This window comes from Schistocerca cancellata, chromosome 1 (genome assembly GCF_023864275.1).
Source record: "Schistocerca cancellata isolate TAMUIC-IGC-003103 chromosome 1, iqSchCanc2.1, whole genome shotgun sequence".
NCBI classification, from domain to species: Eukaryota; Metazoa; Arthropoda; class Insecta; order Orthoptera; family Acrididae; genus Schistocerca; species Schistocerca cancellata.
This window is the reverse complement of record NC_064626.1, coordinates 253262038-253282547: the sequence shown is the minus strand read 5'-3', so window position 1 is coordinate 253282547 and position 20510 is coordinate 253262038. Positions and strand designations below refer to the sequence as shown.

Genomic DNA, 20510 nt, shown 5'->3' with positions numbered 1-20510 from the left:
TAATCATTTGCATATCACAGCATCTTCTTCCTCTCTGTTAAATTTCACGACTGTAGCACGTCATCCTCGTGGTGTAGCAATTTTTATGGTCGGTAGTGTACTTTGCTCTGACTTAACGCACTGTCAACTACCCATATCACCGTTCTGCTCACGGTTGACGATTGCAGCATACTGGAGGCATTTTACAGTTGCTGTTCATGGCCAAATACAAAAGCGCAACCTGCAGACTTCGTTGGGATCTTTGTTTATGTTCAAGCATGCATTTATAGGGATGTTTCCATATTTTTGTCCAACGCTACACGTACTACACACACAGTATATATATATACGTTAAAAGCAATCTTCCAAGCTAGGCAGTATCCTATATGAGATGCATTCTAAAAAGCAAGGTAGGCGTACGTGACAGCGTTGTAGGAGCTGTCCTACGCTGCGCAAATGGAGAATGCAGCTGGCCAGTTGCTGACAGAGCTAAGGCCTTGCAAGGTTCAGTCAACATCATCTCGCGAATTCCCGAGCCGGTGCTAACAGAGACAAAAAATACGCGTTCTCTCGGCCTGTTTACCGCACAAACTTCTGGAAACGGTCTTCTGCTCTACATGTAGCGTCAGCGGGAAGGGCAGATGCCAGCCTAAGAGTAATCGAAAAAGTAAGTGCAGAGCCATCTCTTCTCAAAAGATTTCACCTGGCTTCACTGCCAGCTTGGCGCAAAACATTTTTCACAAAATAAGAACCAATCAAAATAAAATCTTTAAAGTTACGCTGCAAATGATGGATAATACAAATGAATAATTACAATTTCAGATCAAAACATGTGCATCACCATGGAAAAATGGTCTCTACCATAGCAACCAGAGTGGATTCTGAAAACAATGGTCATCCGAAACCCAACATGCGCATTTCTCATCTGATATCCTCAAAGCCATGGATGAAGACTGTCAAGTAATGCAATATTTCTTGACTTTCGAGAAGTATTTGACTTAGGGCAACACCAGTGCTTATTAAAGAAACTACGATCGTATGAGGCGTCGAACGAAATTGGTGAGTTTCTTGGTGTTAGCTTGGATCGAAAGTCACCGACCGGTGTACAAGTACGTAACTTCAAGCGGGCAAAGATAAGTGTGATGGGATCCTTGCTGCTAGTATTGTATATTAACAACCTGTTCGATAGTATTAATGGTAATCTCAGACGTTTTACTGATGATTCAGTCACCTACAATGAAGCACTATCCGAGCAAAGCTGCATAAGTATTCATTGTTATTTCAAAATTGTGGAAAGACTAGCAATTTGCATTAAATGTGGAGAAATGTTAAATTTCGCACTTCACAAAACGTAAATCCCACTATCCTCTGACAACAATATCAATGACTTGCAAATAGAATCAGTCAACTCATAGAACTACTTTGGCGTAAAAAATTGTATGTATATGAAATGGAATGATAACACATGCTCAATCGTGGGTAAAGAAGATGGTTGACTTCGGTTCATTGGTAGGATACTGGGAAAATGCAACCAGTCTAAGAAGCAGGTTGTTTACAAAACACACATGTGGCTTATCCCAGAATACTGCTCACCTATGTCTATGTGGGACACATGTCATATAGAACTTACAGGGGATACTGAGCGTATACACAGGACAGCATGAATGGTCACAGGTTTGTTTGACCGACGTGATAATGTCAATGAGATACTTAAAACCATAGCTAGCAGACGCTTGAAGACAAATGTAGGCTATCCCTCGTAAACATAACAAAGTTTCAGGAGATATTAAGTAAGAAACCTAGGAATATGCTGGTTGGTTGGTTTGGGGAAGGAGACCAGACAGCGTGGTCATCGGTCTCATCGGATTAGGGAAGGATGGGGAAGGAAGTCGGCCGTGCCCTTTCAGAGGAACCATCCCGGCATTGGCCTGGAGTGATTTAGGGAAATCACGGAAAACCTAAATCCGGATGGCCGGACGCGGGATTGAACCGTCGTCCTCCCGAATGCGAGTCCAGTGTCTAACCACTGCGCCACCTCGCTCGGTAGGAATATGCTACAACACCCTTCTTACTCTTCCCTTAGGAAACGTGAAGACAAGACTGGTGTAATTATAGTGCGCACATAAGCATTTAAGCAATAATTTTTCCCGCGCTCCTCACGAGAATGGAGCGTGAAGCAATATTAATACGTGCGCAATAGAAAGTACTCTCTGTTATTCATTTACAGTGGCTTGCAGATGTAGAAAGAACTGGTATCGATACACCCTCAATCTCTCTTGACACTGTACCGGTAATGCTCAAAAGTCAAGCGGTCTTCAAGAAACTGTATGTGAGAGTCCAGTGACGAACAAAAGACAGAAAAGGAGTGTATGTAGGTCCGAAATTTCTGGTCCAATGCACGCACACAGACAGGCCATAGTCTCCTACTCGCTGGAACCACGTTCTTGCAGTGATCTGTCTCCATCTCCCAGGTTTATTACACTTGAAATACGACTGCGAATTTCAGCTACTATAATAGTGTTTCGCGTCATTTTCTCATTCAGCGTTAATCTGGTGATACTTTATGTGTTCATTTTTCACAAATCTGAAATTTTGGAGAATTGTTGTAAGTTCTTATGGGACCAAACTGCTGAGGTCATCGGTCCCTAGGCTTACACACTACTTAATCTAACTTACGCTAAGGACAACACACACACTAATGCCCGAGGGAGGACTCTCGAACCTCCGACTGGGGGGGGGGGGGCGAAGGGGGGGGGGGGGGGGCGTGCGAACCGTGGCCTAAGACCGCGCGGCACCCAACTCTGAAATACATTCTGCAGAGAACATAGAGTAGGTTCAGGCATGCAACCGTACAAGACACAGCTGTTGTAGTCCACGGTCAAATTCATTAGGTCCTTCGTACCGTGGTCTCGGCTCCTAGCTCCTTTCACTGTCGGAAATACACTAGAGCTAAACAATGAGAAATGAAATGTCGCTGTTGTACGGAAAGCTTACTGAACAGCGTTAGTCACTCAACAGGCCGGCCTCCGTAGTCAAGGAGGTAGCACTGTTGATAGTCAAGTGGAGGTCACGCTCGCACGTTCGTCCTTCTGTGTTTATGCATGGTTGCGCAAAAATCGGAGGGACTATGATCCCGGTTCCCTCGTGAACATTTGCAAGATCTTTTTGTCCTTCGTATAGGTCCTGAAAGAAAGGATATTGCGGAGACATGGCTTAGCCATAGTCTGGGGGATGTTTCCAGAATGAGATTTTCACTCTGCAGCGGAGTGTGCGCTGATATGAAACCAGTCCTACGAGGTTAGCAGGAGAGTTTCTGTAAAGTTTGGAAGGTAGGAGACGAGGTACTGGCGAAGTAACGCTGTTAGGACGGGGCGTGAGTCGTGCTTGAGTAGCTCAGTTGGTAGAGCACTTGCCCGCGAAATGCAAAGGTCCGAGTTCGAGTCACGGTGCGGCGCACAGTTTTAATCTGCCAGGAAAGTTTCAAAGAGAAGATGTACCGAACTGTGAAGAAAGAAGCAAAATCGAAACAAGTTCAAGACGTGCAACATCGAGCGAATTTCAATAGCCACGTCGTTGTGGTTATGTGATCACGGTGTTGGACTGCGAAGGGGTGGTCCGTGTTAAAATCTCCCTTGTGACCCATTTTTTCACAAAATTAAGAACTGTTCATACGGTCATTGACGTGGCTGTTCGCTGTATGAATATCTGTGTCTGTATCGTGGTGTAACGTCCGTTTACAACAGCAAGGTGTAAGGAATCGACCTCTATACGTACGTAGCTCCTATGGTGTTCTACAGAAGTACCATACGTTATGACTCTTGCGTACCGTTTTGAAAGTTTTTGACTCTTTAATTCCTTTGTTGTTCACGCCCGTTTGTTTGCCGTTTTCATTTCTGCTAGAGGTCTATATGGCCTACCGCCTGCTCTCACTATTTACCAGATTTATCTGCGGCCGGCCAGAGTTCTAGGCGCTACAGTCTGGAACCGCGCGACCGCTACGTTCGCGGGTTCGAATCCTGCCTCGGGCGTGGATGTGTGTAGTGTCCTTAGGTTAGTTAGGTTTAACTAGTTCTAAGTTCTTGGGGGCTGATGACCTCAGAAGTCAAGTCCCATAGTGCTCAGAGCCATTTATCTGCGACTGGAATATATTCTTACTAATGACTCATTCTGTAACCGATGTACCCTTGCCAACACTACAAAAGGAGAACAGACACACCAATGACCGGAGGGAAACTTCATAATTTTATGTGTGTGTGTGTGTGTGTGTGTGCGTGCGTGTGTGTGTGTGTGTGTATGTGTGTGTGTGTGGTGGGGGGAGGGGGGGGGGAGAAAAAGAAATTGGTACGCGAGAGGTTTGCACACAGATCTCCCGCTTTTGAGTCTCCAACACCATAACCACACAATCACGACGTCGCGATTCCTGGTGTTTGCAAGTACTTACACTAATTTCCATCACGTCTTTGGATTACCTTTTTAGTTCCGAATAAAAACATCTGTGGAACACCATTACTCCCCCTCCCCTCCCCTCTCTTGCTGTGTGTGTGTTATTAAAGAATAATATAAGTACTAAACCTATCTATAGCAACAAATGCAGCCAGTAGTAAGTGAAAAATTGATGAAATTTCACATGTAAAAAAAAGTGTTTTGTTACGTTTTAGAGCTTCCACTGCTATGAGTATGAATCAAAAACCGAAAATCGGTTATTTTGAGCTGTTTTACTAGTATAGTTAAACTGGCATTGGAAAAAAACGATATAACCGAAAACTGGTTGTTTCAGCGATAACCGCCATCCCTAGTGCAAGACCGGCTCGCGGTACAGCAGTGCGCTTACCTCGTGCGTGACGCCGGTGAAGTCGTTGCCGCAGAACTGGCAGTGCACGCGCCGCTGCGGACACGTGTAGCGCAGGTGGTCCTCCATCAGGACGCGCGGGATCTGAGCGCCGCACTGGCTCGTGCAGGGCACCGCGTCGTGCCGGCACGTGTTCAGGTGCGCCTGCAACACACGACACAAATCACAACACGGCCACACGTGGCGTGCACGTGCGCCCCCTGCTTCAGGGTGCGCTGCATCGGCTCGTAAAGAATGTTGGGCTCCTTGCTGCGTGCTGCCACATGTAAAGAGACTGTCCTATGAAGATGATATAATGATGTAGGATTTTGGGCGTTCAACAGCACGATCATCAACCCCCTTACTGAATATCAACGTACATCTCTCGTGGTTTGAGCGATGTCTGCTGCCAAGATAAATTTGGATTCCGTAGAAATATTGGAACACGTGAGGCATTTACTGACCTTACGACTTATCTTAGAAGAAAGATTAAGGAAAAGCAAACTTACGTTTCTATCATTTGTAGACTTAGAGAAAGATTTTGACAATGTTGACTGGAATACTCTCTTTCAAATTCTAAAGGTGGCAGGGGTAAAATATAGGGAGCGAAAGGTTATTTACAATTTGTACAGAAACCAGATGGCAGTTATAAGAGTCGAGGGGAAGCAGTGGCGCATCTCGTGGTCGTGCGGTAGCGTTCTCGCTTCCCACGCCCGGGTTCCCGGGTTCGATTCCCGGCGGGGTCAGGGATTTTCTCTGCCTCGTGATGGCTGGGTGTTGTGTGCTGTCCTTAGGTTAGTTAGGTTTAAGTAGTTCTAAGTTCTAGGGGACTGATGACCATAGATGTTCAGTCCCATAGTGCTCAGAGCCATTTGGGAAGCAGTGGTTGGGAAGGGAGTGACACAGGGTTGTAGCCTATCACCGATGTTATTCAATCTGTATATTGAGCAAGCAATACAGGAAACAAAAGAAAAATTCGGAGTAGGTATTAAAATCCATGGAGAAGAAATAAAAACTTTGAGGTTCGCCGATGACATTGTAATTCTGTCAGAGACAGCAAAGGACTTGGAAGAGCAGCTGAACGGAATGGACAGTGTTTTGAAAGGAGGATATAAGATGAACATCAACAAAAGCAAAACGAGGATAATGGAATGTAGTCGAATTAAGTAGGGTGATGCTGAGGGAATTGGATTAGAAAATGAGACACTTAAAGTAGTAAAGGAGTTTTGCTATTTGAGGAGCAAAATAACTGATGATGGTCGAAGTAGACAAGATATAAAATGTAGACTGGCAATGGCAAGGAAAGCGTTTATGAAGAAGAGAAATTTGTTAACATCGAGTATTGATTTAAGTGTCAGGAAGTCGTTTCTGAAAGTATTTGTGTGGAGTGTAGCCATGTATGGAAGTGAAACATGGACGATAAACAGTTTGGACAAGAAGAGAATAGAAGCTTTCGAAATGTGGTGCTGCAGAAGAATGCTGAAGATTAGATGGATAGATCACATAACTAATGAGGGGGTATTGAATAGAATTGGGGAGGAGTTTGTGGCACAACTTGACAAGAAGGGACCGGTTGGTAGGACATGTTCTGAGGCATCAAGGGATCACAAATTTTGCATTGGAGTTCAGCGTGGAGGGTAAAAATCGTAGAGGGAGACCAAGAGATGAATACACTAAGCAGATTCAGAAGGATATAGGTTGCAGTAAGTACTGGGAGATGAAGAAGCTTGCACAGGATAGAGTAGCATGGAGAGCTGCATAAAACCAGTCTCAGGACTGAAGACCACAACAACAACAACTGCTCTCAAAAGCGAAATCGCTGTCGGTGTTTCCCAGGAGCACATAGCAGCATATTTCTACACAACGCCTGGCTTTATAGACATAAATGTGTGGTTCGGAAGTATTATTTATGACATACTGCCCGTTATATTCAAGGCTGACAACACACAATATGACTGCTTGAGGAGGACACATGTACGATAATGAATAAGACCCGTGAGCCGAAACCATTCATTACAGCCCAAATCGTTCCAAAAACGAATGGCCAAAGTGTTACAAACAAATATTGACCACTTTAAGAAAATCAGTCCGACAAAACTTAACATATAAACATCTATCAAATACGAACAGTGTGATAAATACAAACAGGCATTTTACCATTATAAGATGCTACACCAGCAGCTATAAATAGTTCTTATTGTAGACTAGATGCGAACACTTCTTCTCACACGTCTGAGCGAATTATAGAAAAGCATCAGGCATTACGGTACAAAATGTAAAAAACAAGTAGAAGAAAACTCAAAATCCTGATCATTTTATGTTGTAATTCTGACCAGTGGAAAGTTGCTGTAATAAATCCCAGACGTAAGAAAATCGAAGTTACTTTAGGCAGCCACAGCGCTCAGTTTATTATTATTATTTTTCTGATATTTCAAAAGAGAGTGCATTGTCTGATGTAATACAAGCTTTGCTAATAATGCTAATTAGATGCCCTTCACGTATGTAATCATTTTTCTCCCAGAACATGAAATTTTATCGTATCTGTAATTTGAATAACTCCAATCCTTCGGAACAGTGCCGCTGCTTATTGTTGTTGTTGTTCTATAGTAAGTGCACTTTCAGAAAGATACACCCCCAGTATGCAGTAACTAAGTGAAGGTGTAAAATATGATAAGTGTTTGGTGACATGCTCTTTTTCCAGATAATGCTGTGTGAGTGTGTGCGTATGTGGACAAATGCGCTATGATCTGGATACCCCATTAAACAATACGTCCCCATGTAGTCCTAAATTGGTCATCTGGTTCTGTAGTCACAGAAAGGCAAGGACACAGACACACACACACACACACACACACACACACACCACTTCCACCCAATAGTCACACCAAGCGAGGTAGAGGGCGCGCAGAATAAGGTCGGTAGATGCATGATGTGTAGGGCATACATGGTGAGAGCAGAAGGGGGGGGGGGGGTTGCGGGTAGTCGCTGTAGCGAAAGGGCCGAGCACTGGAGGGGAAGTGCCGTTCTAAACTGAAGCCTACGCTTAGATTTTTTGTAAATAGTAACTGGAGCCCCTCCAAGCCCACACTTGCATGGTGACCGTTCAAAAAATCTACTGTCACCTCTGCTTTGTTAGTACCTAAAAGTGATTCCGCTGAAAATGCAAAAACAGCAGCGATTTATTTTCGCCTGGCTGGTTAATCATTTGCAACTTTAGGAAAAGCGTCAAGAATGATGAATTTTTAGTTGCCTTGTTAAAGATGCTTCTTTTGCCAAAACACAGCGGAGTTTATACAACGTTGCGCAGATGCAACTGCGGAGAATGCTCGAACGTTGTTTATTAAGTGAGGAACTGAGGAAAAGTAAGGTCAATAGCTTATAAAAAAGCACAGCCTCAGTACAAAAATAAACGTGTATTGTCTTCGCGTATATTGGTCCAAAACCCACAGCATTTTTCGGTTCACCAGCTCTCGATGGCCCTTAAAAACTACACTCTTTAACCGAAAAAGTCTGTAGTTAGTGGAATGGCGCTGTAGATAACGTTGTTCTGCATAATAACCATGGCAAAATACTCTCCTGTTTGAGTGCTATCATCTGGCAAAATCGCATTTCGATATCTCAAACCGTTTATGAAATATGAGAAATGTAGTGGATATTTCATTCTGACTTTAGCGCTGGCGCGCAATTACAAATGAGTATATGCTACGTAAGAGACTTTTCTCGAGACTGTGACAGACACAGAAGTCTCCACCCAAGTCTAAAGAATACTTCAATATCATAGCTAAATTTCATATGCAGCAACATGGTGCTATGTGCACCAAACGCAAAATCATAGTGACCCCTATGTTTCATTTCAATTTTTTTGCGAATTTCTCGCAGTGTCCCACTTAAATGGAAACATCACAGTAACCATGACCATTAACGAAACGATGGGCATGTCATCAAGAAGCTGACATATAAAGCTAAAAGTAACGCATAGATCTGTAAATCGCCGGAGAAAAACTGCAGTGCGTACGCGACGATTCTGTCATCGCAGCGCATCACCGACCGGCGCAAGCGGGCAAACAATGTCGGCCTCTCCTTACGAACTAACGAAAGAACTCGCCCAGTACTTGCAACGAAAACTGTTCACTGCGCATCGCGCATCGTATCCTGTGCGGACTCTACGGAAGGCTTCGAAGTAGCCTTCGGGCTGATGAAACCAAAGCCTTTTACTCAAAGCAGAATAGATGCTTCGTACTCAAAGCAGAATAGATGCTTCGCTATATGTTTTTCTTGTTGTGGTCTTCAGTCCTGAGACTGGTTTTATGCAGCTCTCCATGCTACTCTATCCTGTGCAAGCTTCTTCATCTCCCAGGATCTACTGCAACGTACATCCTTCTGAATCTGCTTAGTGTATTCATCTCTTGGTCTCCCTCTACAATTTTTACCTTCCACGCTGCCCTCCAATACTAAATTGGTGATCCCTTGATGCCTCAGAACATGTCCTACCAACCGATCCCTTCTTCTAATTAAGTTGTGTCACAAACTCCTCTTCTCCCCAATTCTATTCAATATCTCCTCATCAGTTATGTGGTCTATCCATCTAATCTTCAGCATTCTTCTGTAGCACCACATTTCGAAAGCTTCTATTCTTTTCTTGTCCAAACTATTTATCGTCCATGTTTCACTTCCATACATGGCTACACTCCAAACAAATACTTTCATAAAGTACTTCCTTACACTTAAATCTATACTCGATGTTAACAAATTTCTCTTCTTCAGAAACGTTTACCTTGCCATTGCAAGTCTACATTTTATTTCCTCTTTACTTCGACCATCATCAGTTAATTTGTTCCCCAAAGAGCAAAACTCCTTTCCTACTTTAAGAGTCTCATTTCCCAATCTAATTCCCTCAGCATCACCCGACTTAATTCGACTGCATTCCATTATCCTCGTTTTGCTTTTGTTGATGTTCATCTTATATCCTCCTTTCAAGACACTGTGCATTCCGTTCAACTGCTCTTCCATGTCCTTTGCTGTCTCTGACAGAATTACAATGTCATCGGCAAACCTCAAAGTTTTTATTTATTCTCCATGGATTTTAATACCTACTCCGAACTTTTCTTTTGTTTCCTTTACTGCTTGCTCAATATACAGATTGAACAACATCGGGGTGAGGCTACAACCCTGCCTCACTCCCTTTCCAACCACTGCTTCCCTTTCATACCCCTCGACTCTTATAACTGCCATCTGCTTTCTGTACAAATTGTAAATAGCCTTTCGCTCCCTGAATTTTACCCCTGCCACCTTCAGAATTTGAAAGAGAGTATTCCTGTCGACAGTGTCAAAAGCTTTCTCTAAGTCTACAAATGCTAGAAACGTAGGTTTGCCTTTCCTTAATCTATCCATGTATGCTATATGTAACAACTTAAAAATGCACGCTGGATAAGGATTCGAACGCCTATCTGTTTCGCGGGCAGTGGGCTACCAAATGTCACGGACTCGCTACTAACTCTCTCTCGCCCCCTCTCCACACACACACACACACACACACACACACACACACACACACAAACAGAGGGGGAGGAAGAGGGGGGGGGGGTGAAGGAAGGTGAGGTTGTTGTTGAGAAAGAGCTGTTTCGCTCTAATGGGAGTATTTGCTGAGAGTTAAAACTGTGCACCGGACTGAAGTTGATGCTCGCTCCACTAAATACAATGGGCGGAAGAGGATGGTGGAGGGGGAGGCATTTAAAGAAATTGTTAGTCTGAAATAAGCGAATAAGAAGACGAAGAAAAGCCACAAACGTTGGAATACTTCGCCCGAAGAAGCTGAGAGCCCTGTTGTGTGTGTGTGTGTGTGTGTGTGTGTAACAGCGGCGGGTGAGGGCGGCCTAGAGGCCAGGCACGCAGCGTGTCTCCTCCCGTGGGAACCACCTCTCTTCCTCGTCCCCTTTGTCTCGTCGGCTGGCTTCCCGCTGGGTGCTCTTCTCCAAGAGGTTCCTCTGTTCTGTGGCCACCACCATCTCACCTCATTCGTGTTTGCGCATCTGCAAAGGCGCTCAATGAGAACCGGCTTAGCAGATAATTAAGGACGATCCAAAGAATGGACGTCAACGGTCCGTCACTGAACGGAATGCCAAGTCAAACGGTGGTACAATAATGTATACGTCGTATGTCATTGTTGGCTTGGACTATCCCACGAAGTGGATTTGGGCGTCCGTCGGAAAGCATGTTCTTTCTCAGACCCCTTTCCTCGCGGATATATGGGATTTGTGTTGTATGTGTATTTGTAGTGTGTTGGTGAGTGTAACGGACGTGTCCATAGCGCGGTGTTACGCTTATGTTGTACGACGATGACGATGAGAGAAGGGAACGGGTGAAATTCGATCCAGGCACATAGCTTACTCTTACCGAACGGCACCAAGGCGGCTGCTGTACTTATTGTCCCCATCCCACGGACTAATCACCATCAACAGTGTCACATGTCTTCACTTCATGAGAAGTGAAGAGATTTGGAGTTTGATCCAGGATTTTGGCGCGAAGCCTAGCGATCAGGAACTTTACGTAAGCACCTATCAGGAACTTTACCTATCACCTCTCCTGCTCTTGCCGGCAATGTCTCCTCGCTGAGACCGCACTGAACGGTTAGTGACGTCTTACACAAAGTCGGAAAATAGTATCAAAATCATTATAGAAGTTCTTGCCAAAGGTCTTATGGCGAAAATTGGAAACTTGTCGCAAGGTCTTATGGGACCAAACTGCTCAGGTCATCGGTCCCTAAGCTTACGCACTACTTAATCTAACTTAAACTAACTTACACTAAGGACAACACACAGACCCATGCCCGAGGGAGTACTCGAACGTCCGACGGGGGGAGCCGCGCGGATCTTATGGCGAATTTTCTACTCCGTAGGGAAGTAAAAGAATAGAATACGCAGGGTGTTTCAGCACAGCGATTACAAACTTTGAGGGGAGAGAGAGTGCACCTAGGCGGTGGAAAAACTCACAGCAATGTATGATCGGAAACGTTTTCCTGGCACTGTAATGATGACACAAAACGCAAGAAAGGAAGGACACGAACAGGGTGAGAATACACCTTTGTTACACTTAGTACAGCAGAAACCAAGAAAAAAGAAAAAGAAAAAAAAACAGACAACGACCGTCATCAAAGAAGGTGTTTGAAGTTACAACTCCGGCACATGGACGACCTAATAATCTCTCCGTGCTCCAGAGATGTGAGACCCGCATCACAGTCCGGGGTTGTAACTTTGAACACCTTCTGTGGTGATTATCATTGTCTGTTTTTGTTCTTTTTTCTTGGTTTCTGCTGTACTAAGCATAATAAACATGTTTTATCATTCTGTTAGTGTCCTTCCTTTCTTGTTTTTTGAGTTCGCTATGTGATTTTCCGTCGTCTATCTCTCCAGAAAGTTTGTAACCGCTGTGCTGAAACACCCTGTATACAATCAAACTCAACAAACAGTATTTAGAAGGCAGCGCAGAGAGCCTTTAAACTTTAGGCTTTGTGTCTTGCTTTTGTCATAAGTGAAAAACAACGCTGGGAAAAGAAATTGTCCCTCGATAGAGCTTATTTTTTACTTTCGAAACAATTTTTCTTAACAATCTTATCTATTTATACTGTTATTTACGCCGACTTTTACTCTGTCCTGTTATGATAAAACGTAAGTCATTGTTATTCTTTCAGGTACTTAGTTTCTTTTGTGGGAAAACATCACGTCCCTACGCAACCTTCCCAGTGCGTCCCGAAAACACAGAAAATAATAAGATAAAGATTAAGAAGCCACTGAAGCACAAAACCCACTACTGCAACCAAACTGAAAACGAAAATACTGTTTGCAGTCGACGACGTCGCCCTGTCAACGTCAACACTTTTCCCCCCCGAGGATCGTTGACGGTGAAGTTCCGTTCGGTTGACTGTCTGTGTGAATGCTTTGTGCAATCTTTTAATGCCACATGTGAATCGACGTTAAATGCCAATGAAACCATTCGTTGGCGGTGGATCCCTATAATGGGAGCGTTAGCCCGGTGGCTCCCTTGGCGCTATTCTAGAGCTGGAGTACGGCATGTGCCGGTGCTGCGGGGTTTTATTCTCTCCCATCTCTCATAATCGTACAACGCCTACATTCAAGGCACACCTCTCATAAACCGTTAAAAAAAGAACGCACTGTGCGCCGAGGAATAAATCTCTTTCACATTAGGAGGCCATCTCAGCCACCAATGTCATACGAGTCTTTATTTCTTTACTCGTGGAAAAACAGGAATCTGGAAATTTCTTGCGTCGACAACACCACTGTCTTCAAAACACGAAATTTGCACAAAGACGGCATTTCACTATACCGTACTTCTACTACAGGACCGTATCGTAGTTGGTGCACGTCCGCTCTTGGCCTTTCTGTGCGGATTTTATCTTTGCTTAATCTCTAGCTATCAATGATTTTGCGTCACCAAGCGAGGTGGTACAGTGGTTAGCGCACTGGACTCGCAGTCGGGAGGACGACGGTTCAAATCCGCGTCGGGCCATTTGATTTTCCGTGATTTCCCTAAATCCCTCCAGGCAAACTCCTTTGAAAGGGCACGGCCGACTTCCTTCCCCATCCTTCCCTATTCCGATGGGACCGATGACCTCGATGTTTGGTCCCCTCCACCAAATCAACCAACAAGTTAATTCACTGCACCGACACGTCTGTTTCCTTCTCTGTGACAGGAACGATCCTTCGAAGAAAGAAGTCTAGTAAATAAAGGCTCTAAAACGCATACTTTAATAACTATGGGCACTTGTTCAGCAGAAGCGATGCGTTTCACGGTAGCGACGAAGAACAAGAAGATCAAAACAAACTGCAAAACGATTTAGAAGAAATATCGGAATGGTGCGAAAAGTGGCAGTTGACCTTAAATAACGAAAAGTGTGAGGTCATCCACATGAGTGCTAAAAGGAATGCGTTAAACTTAGGTTACACGATAAATCAGTCTAATCTAAAAGCCGTAAATTCAACTAAATACCTAGGTATTACAATTATGAACAATTTAAATTGGAAGGAACACATAGAAAATGTTGTGGGGAAGGCTAACCAAAGACTGCGTTTCATCTAAGGAGACTACCTTCACTACGCTTGCCCGTCCTCTTTTAGAATACTGTTGCGCGTTGTGGGATCCTTACCAGGTAGGACTGACTGAGTACATAGAAAAAGTTCAAAGAAAAGCAGCACGTTTTGTATTATCACGAAATATGGGAGAGAGTGTTACAGAAATGATACAGGATTTGGGATGGACATCGTTAAAAGAAAGGCGTTTTTCGCTGCGACGGAATCTTCTCAAGAAATTCCAGTCACCAACTTCCTCTTCTGAATGCAAAAATATTTTGTTGACACCAACTTACATAGGGAGGAACGATCACAAAGATAAAATAAGGGAAATCAGAGCTCTTACGGAAAGATATAGGTGTTCATTCTTTCCGCGTGCTATACGAGATTGGAATAATAGAGAATTGTGAAGGTGGTTCAATGAACCCTCTGCTAGGCACTTAAATGTGATTTGCAGAGTGTCCATCTAGATGTAAATGTAGAAGTGCTCTTAAGGTATGCACTTTAGAGTCCAAGTTAAACCGGTCAGTTTTGATTTGAATTGCTGTCATATCCATGAATATTGGCTATTCCTCCTGGGAACCATCTGGACACTGATTTCGCAGCTAGCCTGCATACTAACCACAGCAGCAGTGATTCCACGCCGGGCTGTCGTCACAAAGGGGCAGGCACTCGGTGTGCGACTGTAAGCACGCGCCAGCTTTTGGCCCGCTCTTTACTATTCAACCGCTAATGCGCGCTGCTGACAAAACCGTGGACACGGTGCCTCGCCATTTGCACATCTTCTGCGTGCAAAAAGACTACTCTGTATAAGGAGCGTGAAAAGTTCGCTGAAGATTTCACACGTGTACTTCTTGTGACACAAACTGGTCGTGGGAGCAGACACCATGAATGTGCTGCACTTGTTTCAAGCTCTGAAGCACAGCTTCAGCAGCTACTCAATACGTGTAGCCACGCCCGTCAACTACTCCCGATGAGTGGCAACACAAAAACTCGGGCTAAACTTCCACTTTGTTTAGTGAACAGCTGGCCGAGTGGTTCTAGGCGCTTCACTCCGGAACCGCACGACGGCTACGGTCGCAGGTTCGAATCCTGCCTGGGCATCGATGTTTGTGATGTCCTTAGGTTAGTTAGGTTTAAGTAGTTCTAAGTTCTAGGTGACTGATGACCTCAGATATTAAGTCCCAAGGTGCTCAGAGCCATTTGAACCATTTTTTAGTGAACAGCAATTCTTTAAAAGCAGATGAACCCAATACAAGCAGAAAGAGCATGGTAGTGTCCAATCACAACCTTAATGGCCCCGTCTCCTTAGCTGGGTGATCAGCACGTCTCACTGCTATGGAGAGCGCCAAGGTTCAGTTCCCGGCACTGCCAGGGATTTTTCCTCAGTGGAAGAACTGTAACGAGGTCTACTCGGCCTAGTGAGTCAATTGTGGGACTACTTGAATGAGAAGTAGTGGCTGCAACGTCCGAGACACATGACAGTGGCCGGGAGGAAAGCGTGTTTACTTGCTGCTCCTCCATACAACGTAAGCATGACGTCAAGTAGCAGAGGATGACATAGCGCCGATCTGCATCGCGCAGAACTCGAGAGCTTGATCGATGGTTTTTGCAGGGTGAATAGTGAATATCTGCCGCACAACACATCATTAACATACGCAGAGGTGACAAAAGTCATCGAATAGTGATATGCACGTATACAAATGGCAGTAGCATCGCTTACAAAGCGTATAAAAGGTCAGTGCGTTGGCGGAGCTGTGATTTGCACTCAGGTGATTCATGTGAAAAGGTTTCCGACGTGATTTTGGCCGCACGACGGGAATTAACATACTTCGAATGCGGAGTGATAGTTGGAGCTAGACACATGGGACATTTATTTTCGGAAATCATTAGGGAATTCAATATTGCGAGAACCACAGTGCCAAGAGTGTACAGAGAATACTAAATTTCAGGTATTACCCCTCACAACGGGCACACAGTGGCCGACAGCCTTCACTTAACGACCAACAGCAACAGCATTTGCGTAGTGTTGTCTGTGCTAACAGAAAACCAAACTTGTGTGAAATAACCACAGAAACCGAAGTGGGATTTACGACGAACGTATGCACTAGGAGAGTGCGGGGAAATTTGGAATTAATGGGCTATGGCAGCAGACGACCGACGCAAGCGTCTTTGCTCACAGCACGACATGGCTTGCAGCGCCTCTTCGGGCCTCGTGACCGTATCGGTTGGGCCCTAGACTATGGAAAACCGTGGCCTGGTCGGATGAGTCCCGATTTCAGTTGGCAAGAGCTGATGGTAGCTCCGAGTGTGGCACACACCTCACGATGCCAGGGATCCAAGTTGTCGACAAGCTGTGGTGCAATCTGATGATGACTCCATGATGGTATGAGCTGTGTTTCCATGGAATAGACTGGTATAACTGAACCGAACATTGATCAGAAATGGTTATGTTATGCTACGTGGAAATCATGTGTAGCCATTCATGGGCTTCAAGTGTTCTCAAACAACGATAGAATTCTTATGGATGACAACGCGCCACGTCACGGGACCACAACTGTTCGCGATTAGTGTGAAGAACATTCTGGACCATTCGAGCGAATAGTTTGGCCGCCCAGACCGCCCGACATGAACCCTATCGAATATTTATGGGACGTAATTGACAGGTCCGTTCGTGCACAAAATCCTGCCCTAGCAACACTTTCGCAGTTACGGACGGCTATACTGGCAGCATGGCTCAATTTTCTCTAGGGGGCTTCCAAAGACAAAGAGTCCATGCCACGACCAGCTGCTCCAGTACGCTGGGCAAAAGGAAGTCCAATACGGTATTACACTACTTGCCATTAAAATTGCTACACTACCAAGATGACGTGCTACGGACCCGAAATTTAACCGACAGGAAGAAGATGCTTTGATATGCAAATGATTAGCTTTCACACAAGGTTGGCGCCGGTGGCGACACCTACAACGTGCTGGTATGAGGAAAGTTTCCAACCGATTTCTCATACACAAACAGCAGTTGACCGACGCTGCCTGGTGAAACGTTGTGGTGCTGCCTCATGTAAGGAGGAGAAATGCGTACCATCACGTTTCCGACTTTGATAAAGGTCGGATTGTAGCCTATCGCGATTGCGGTTTATCGTATCGCGACATTGTTGCTCGCGTTGGTCGAGATCCAATGACTGTTAGCAGAATATGGAATCGGTGGGTTCAGGAGGTTAATACGAAACGCCGTGCTGGATCCCAACGGCCTCCTATCACTAGCAGTCGATATGACAGGCATCTTATGCGCATGGCTGCAACGGATCGTGCAGTCACGTCTCGATACCTGAGTCAACAGATGGGGACGTTTGTAAGACAACAACCATCTGCACGAACAGTTCGACGACGTTTGCAGCAGCATGGACTATCAGCTCGGAGACCACGACTGCGGTTACCCTTGACGCTGCATCAAAGACAGGAGCGCCTGCGATGGTGTACTCAACGACGAACCTGGGTGCACGAATGGCATACCGTCATTTTTTCGGATGAATCCACGTTCTGTTTACAGCATCATGATGGTCGCGTCCGTGTTTGGCGACATCACGGTGAACGCACGTTGGAAGCGTGTATTCGTCATCGCCATACTGGCGTATCACCCGGCGTGATGGTATGGGGTGCCATTGGTTTCACGTCTCGGTCATATCTTGTTCGCATTGACGGCACTTTGAACAGTGGACGTTACATTTCAGATGTTTTACGACCCGTGGGTCTACCCTTCATTCGATCCCTGCGAAACCCTACATTTCAGCAGGATAATGCACGACCGCATGTTGCAGGTCCTGTACGGGCCTTTCTGGATACAGAAAATGTTCGACTGCTGCCCTGGCTAGCACATTCGCCAGATCTCTCACCAATTGAAAACGTCTGGTCATTGATGGCCGAGCAAGAGGCTCGTCACAATACGCCAGTCACCACACTTGATGAACTGTGGTATCGTGTTGAAGCTGCATGGGAAGCTGTACCTGTACACGCCATCCAAGCTCTGTCTGACTCAATGCCCAAGCGTATCAAGGCCGTTATTACGGCCAGAGGTGGTTGTTCTGGGTACTGATTTCTCAGGATCTATGCACCCAAACTGCGAGAAAATGTAATCACATGTCAGTTCTAGTATACTATATTCATCCAATGAATACCCGTTTATCATCTGCATTTCTTCTTGGTGTAGCAATTCTAATGGCCAGTAGTGTAGGAAGTATCACATGACTTTTGTCACTGCAGTGTATAATAGGCAGTCAAATGATAATGAGACAGACAGAAAAAGTGAGCAAACGGTTCTTTATTTCAAAAGTAATGGCATGGGATGAGATAAGGACAGTATGAGGTTGTGTAAAGGCTTCCCAGCGAAAGTTTTGCGGCGTGGTCGAAACAACCTGCCAGCATTTCGGCCCGCCCACATTTTGACTACGTAGCAGAAGTTTTGCTGGGAAGCCCTTAAAGCCTCTCCGTGCAGCCCCGATCTACGCCTGGGTTATGTGAAGAGTTCCACAGGCAACCGCAAACATTTTTTCATTAAGATAATCACCGTCTAATCTCATAGTGGGATAAGTGGCATAAATGCATTAACAGTTACGGCGATCACATTTGAAGTAATGAACAGTTTACTTAATTTTTCCATATGTCTCATTTCCATTTGACTACCTCTTATATTTCGGGGTAGTACCGACATTAGAAATGTGTGCCTGAAGAATGGGGCAACGGAATAGTAATTCTAGTGTTCAAGAACGGAGCCAGAAAAGTTTGAAATAACTATCGAGAGATCACACTCATATCACATGTAGCAAACATAATGGAGAGGTCACTAGAAAGCAGATTGATGGAAAAATGGAAAGCCACTTAGAAGAGGAGCAGTTTATCTTTCGACATGGAAGATCAACAGTGGACCTAACCTTTTTGGTAAGCATTGGGTATGTATGGAAGATCTGGTTTGATCTTTCTTGACCTAGTGGCAGCATGCGATGGTTCCCTAGAGAAAAGGTCTGAAAGACATTGTGATGTGAAATTATAGACGCTGCATGAACGCAGAATCGTAACCGTCAATGATGTATCCATTCCTCCCTGTGCGGTAGTCACGAAATGTGAGAGCGTTAAGTGTTGTGGACTCGTATGGCGCAGGAAGTTTGGGTCGGTCCTGGAGGCTGTTGGGATAGACGAAGTGGTTAAGGCGACCACTCACAGTAAACGGGAAATCCGGGTACGAGCACCGGTCCGGCACAAATTTTTGATCTGTGAAAAACAGCTGACGTCGAAACAATACAAACCAGTTTCGTAATACTCGTACTGCTGAACTATGTGTCGTACAGTGATATAATTTTGCAATAAATTCACTGCTACATGTCGATATTGTCTCCAAAATGTGTCGCGAAAGGAGTTAGTAATAAAGAAGTAATAAATTTATACGTCATGTCCGACGATCAAGTTTTACTGCGTGAAAACTAACACTGTTTCTTACTTTAGTTTTTGACTTACTGTGTTAAATCTTCAACAAAGATTACAGTACTGAATTTTTAGCTTATGATCGCAGTTTTCATTTTTAAATTTGGTCAATAATTATATGAAATACTGAAATTACATTTTCGTTGCCTCTGGAAACTATTAGATAGGGAGCCGCAGCTATTACTGGGTTATTTCGTTTTTGATGTATGAAAGGAGTTACCTGTCGTGTCCCCTGACGACGTAATTTATTTCATATGTGCATTTTTACTCACTTTCTTGTTTACAATTGGTCATGGCATTTATTTTATTTTTCTTATAGCCATTATTTTTGTCTTGTAGTCACAACTATATAGCATTCTCTGAAATGACGGATATGCACTACATGTACGGTTTAGCAGATGGGAATGCAGTTACTTTGAGGAAGAACGTTTGTACGACTCCACCAACGCTAGGCTCATTTAAGAAGAGAGTGGGAGGCCATGCGATGTACGAATGCTGAGCTTCGTACAGTGGATGACACTTCACACAGTACAAGGGGAATTGCGACAAGGGACATGACGATCCTGCATGAATATCTTCGGGGCCAGCTGTGTTTCTGCAGTTCTTAGTTTGTGCCTTATTCACTGATCATGTGGTAGAATCTTCACTTTCCGTAAAAATCGTACCCGGGCTTATGAAAATCCTCATGAGGTGCTACACGACGAACATCAATAGAGGTTCGTGTAAAATCGGATCGTCCTTCTGAAACTAAAAACTTTCTACTCCTATGCCCAATCTGAAATTTACACCAAATTCCTCTCTTCACTCATGTACAATATGAGGTACTATGAAATCGGACAAATGAAATGATAAGTAAATGGACACCCTAGCTGCAAACAGGCGTTATGTACTTCATTGGGGACATGATGAGATTGTGTGCCCCGACCGGGACTCGAAACCGGGATCTCCTGCTTACATGGCAGACGCTCTATCCATCTGAGCCACCGAGGGCACAGAGGTTAGTGCGCCTGCAACGGACTGATCCCTTGCACGCTCCCCGTGAGACCCACATTCCCAACATGTCCACACCACTACATTCGTAGAGCGCCTAATAGATGTTTGCCCATCATACTCGCCCGCATCTCGTGGTCGTGCGGTAGCGTTCT

At 44.7% G+C, this 20510-nt stretch overlaps 1 protein-coding gene and 1 non-coding gene across 3 annotated transcripts in view; both read right to left on the bottom strand.

Moving 5' to 3' along the window:
- Window positions 1-20510, bottom strand: part of LOC126170534 (TNF receptor-associated factor 4) — a 602024-nt gene that overhangs the window by 23836 nt on the left and 557678 nt on the right. For both annotated transcript variants that reach the window (XM_049920733.1, XM_049920734.1), the window contains one exon: window positions 4811-4972. In XM_049920733.1, coding sequence (XP_049776690.1) covers window positions 4811-4972 — 162 coding nt within the window. The remainder of the gene's footprint in view (window positions 1-4810; window positions 4973-20510) is intronic.
- Trnat-ugu (transfer RNA threonine (anticodon UGU)) lies at window positions 20282-20356 on the bottom strand. Its single transcript has one exon. It is a non-coding gene; the product is annotated as a tRNA-Thr (tRNA).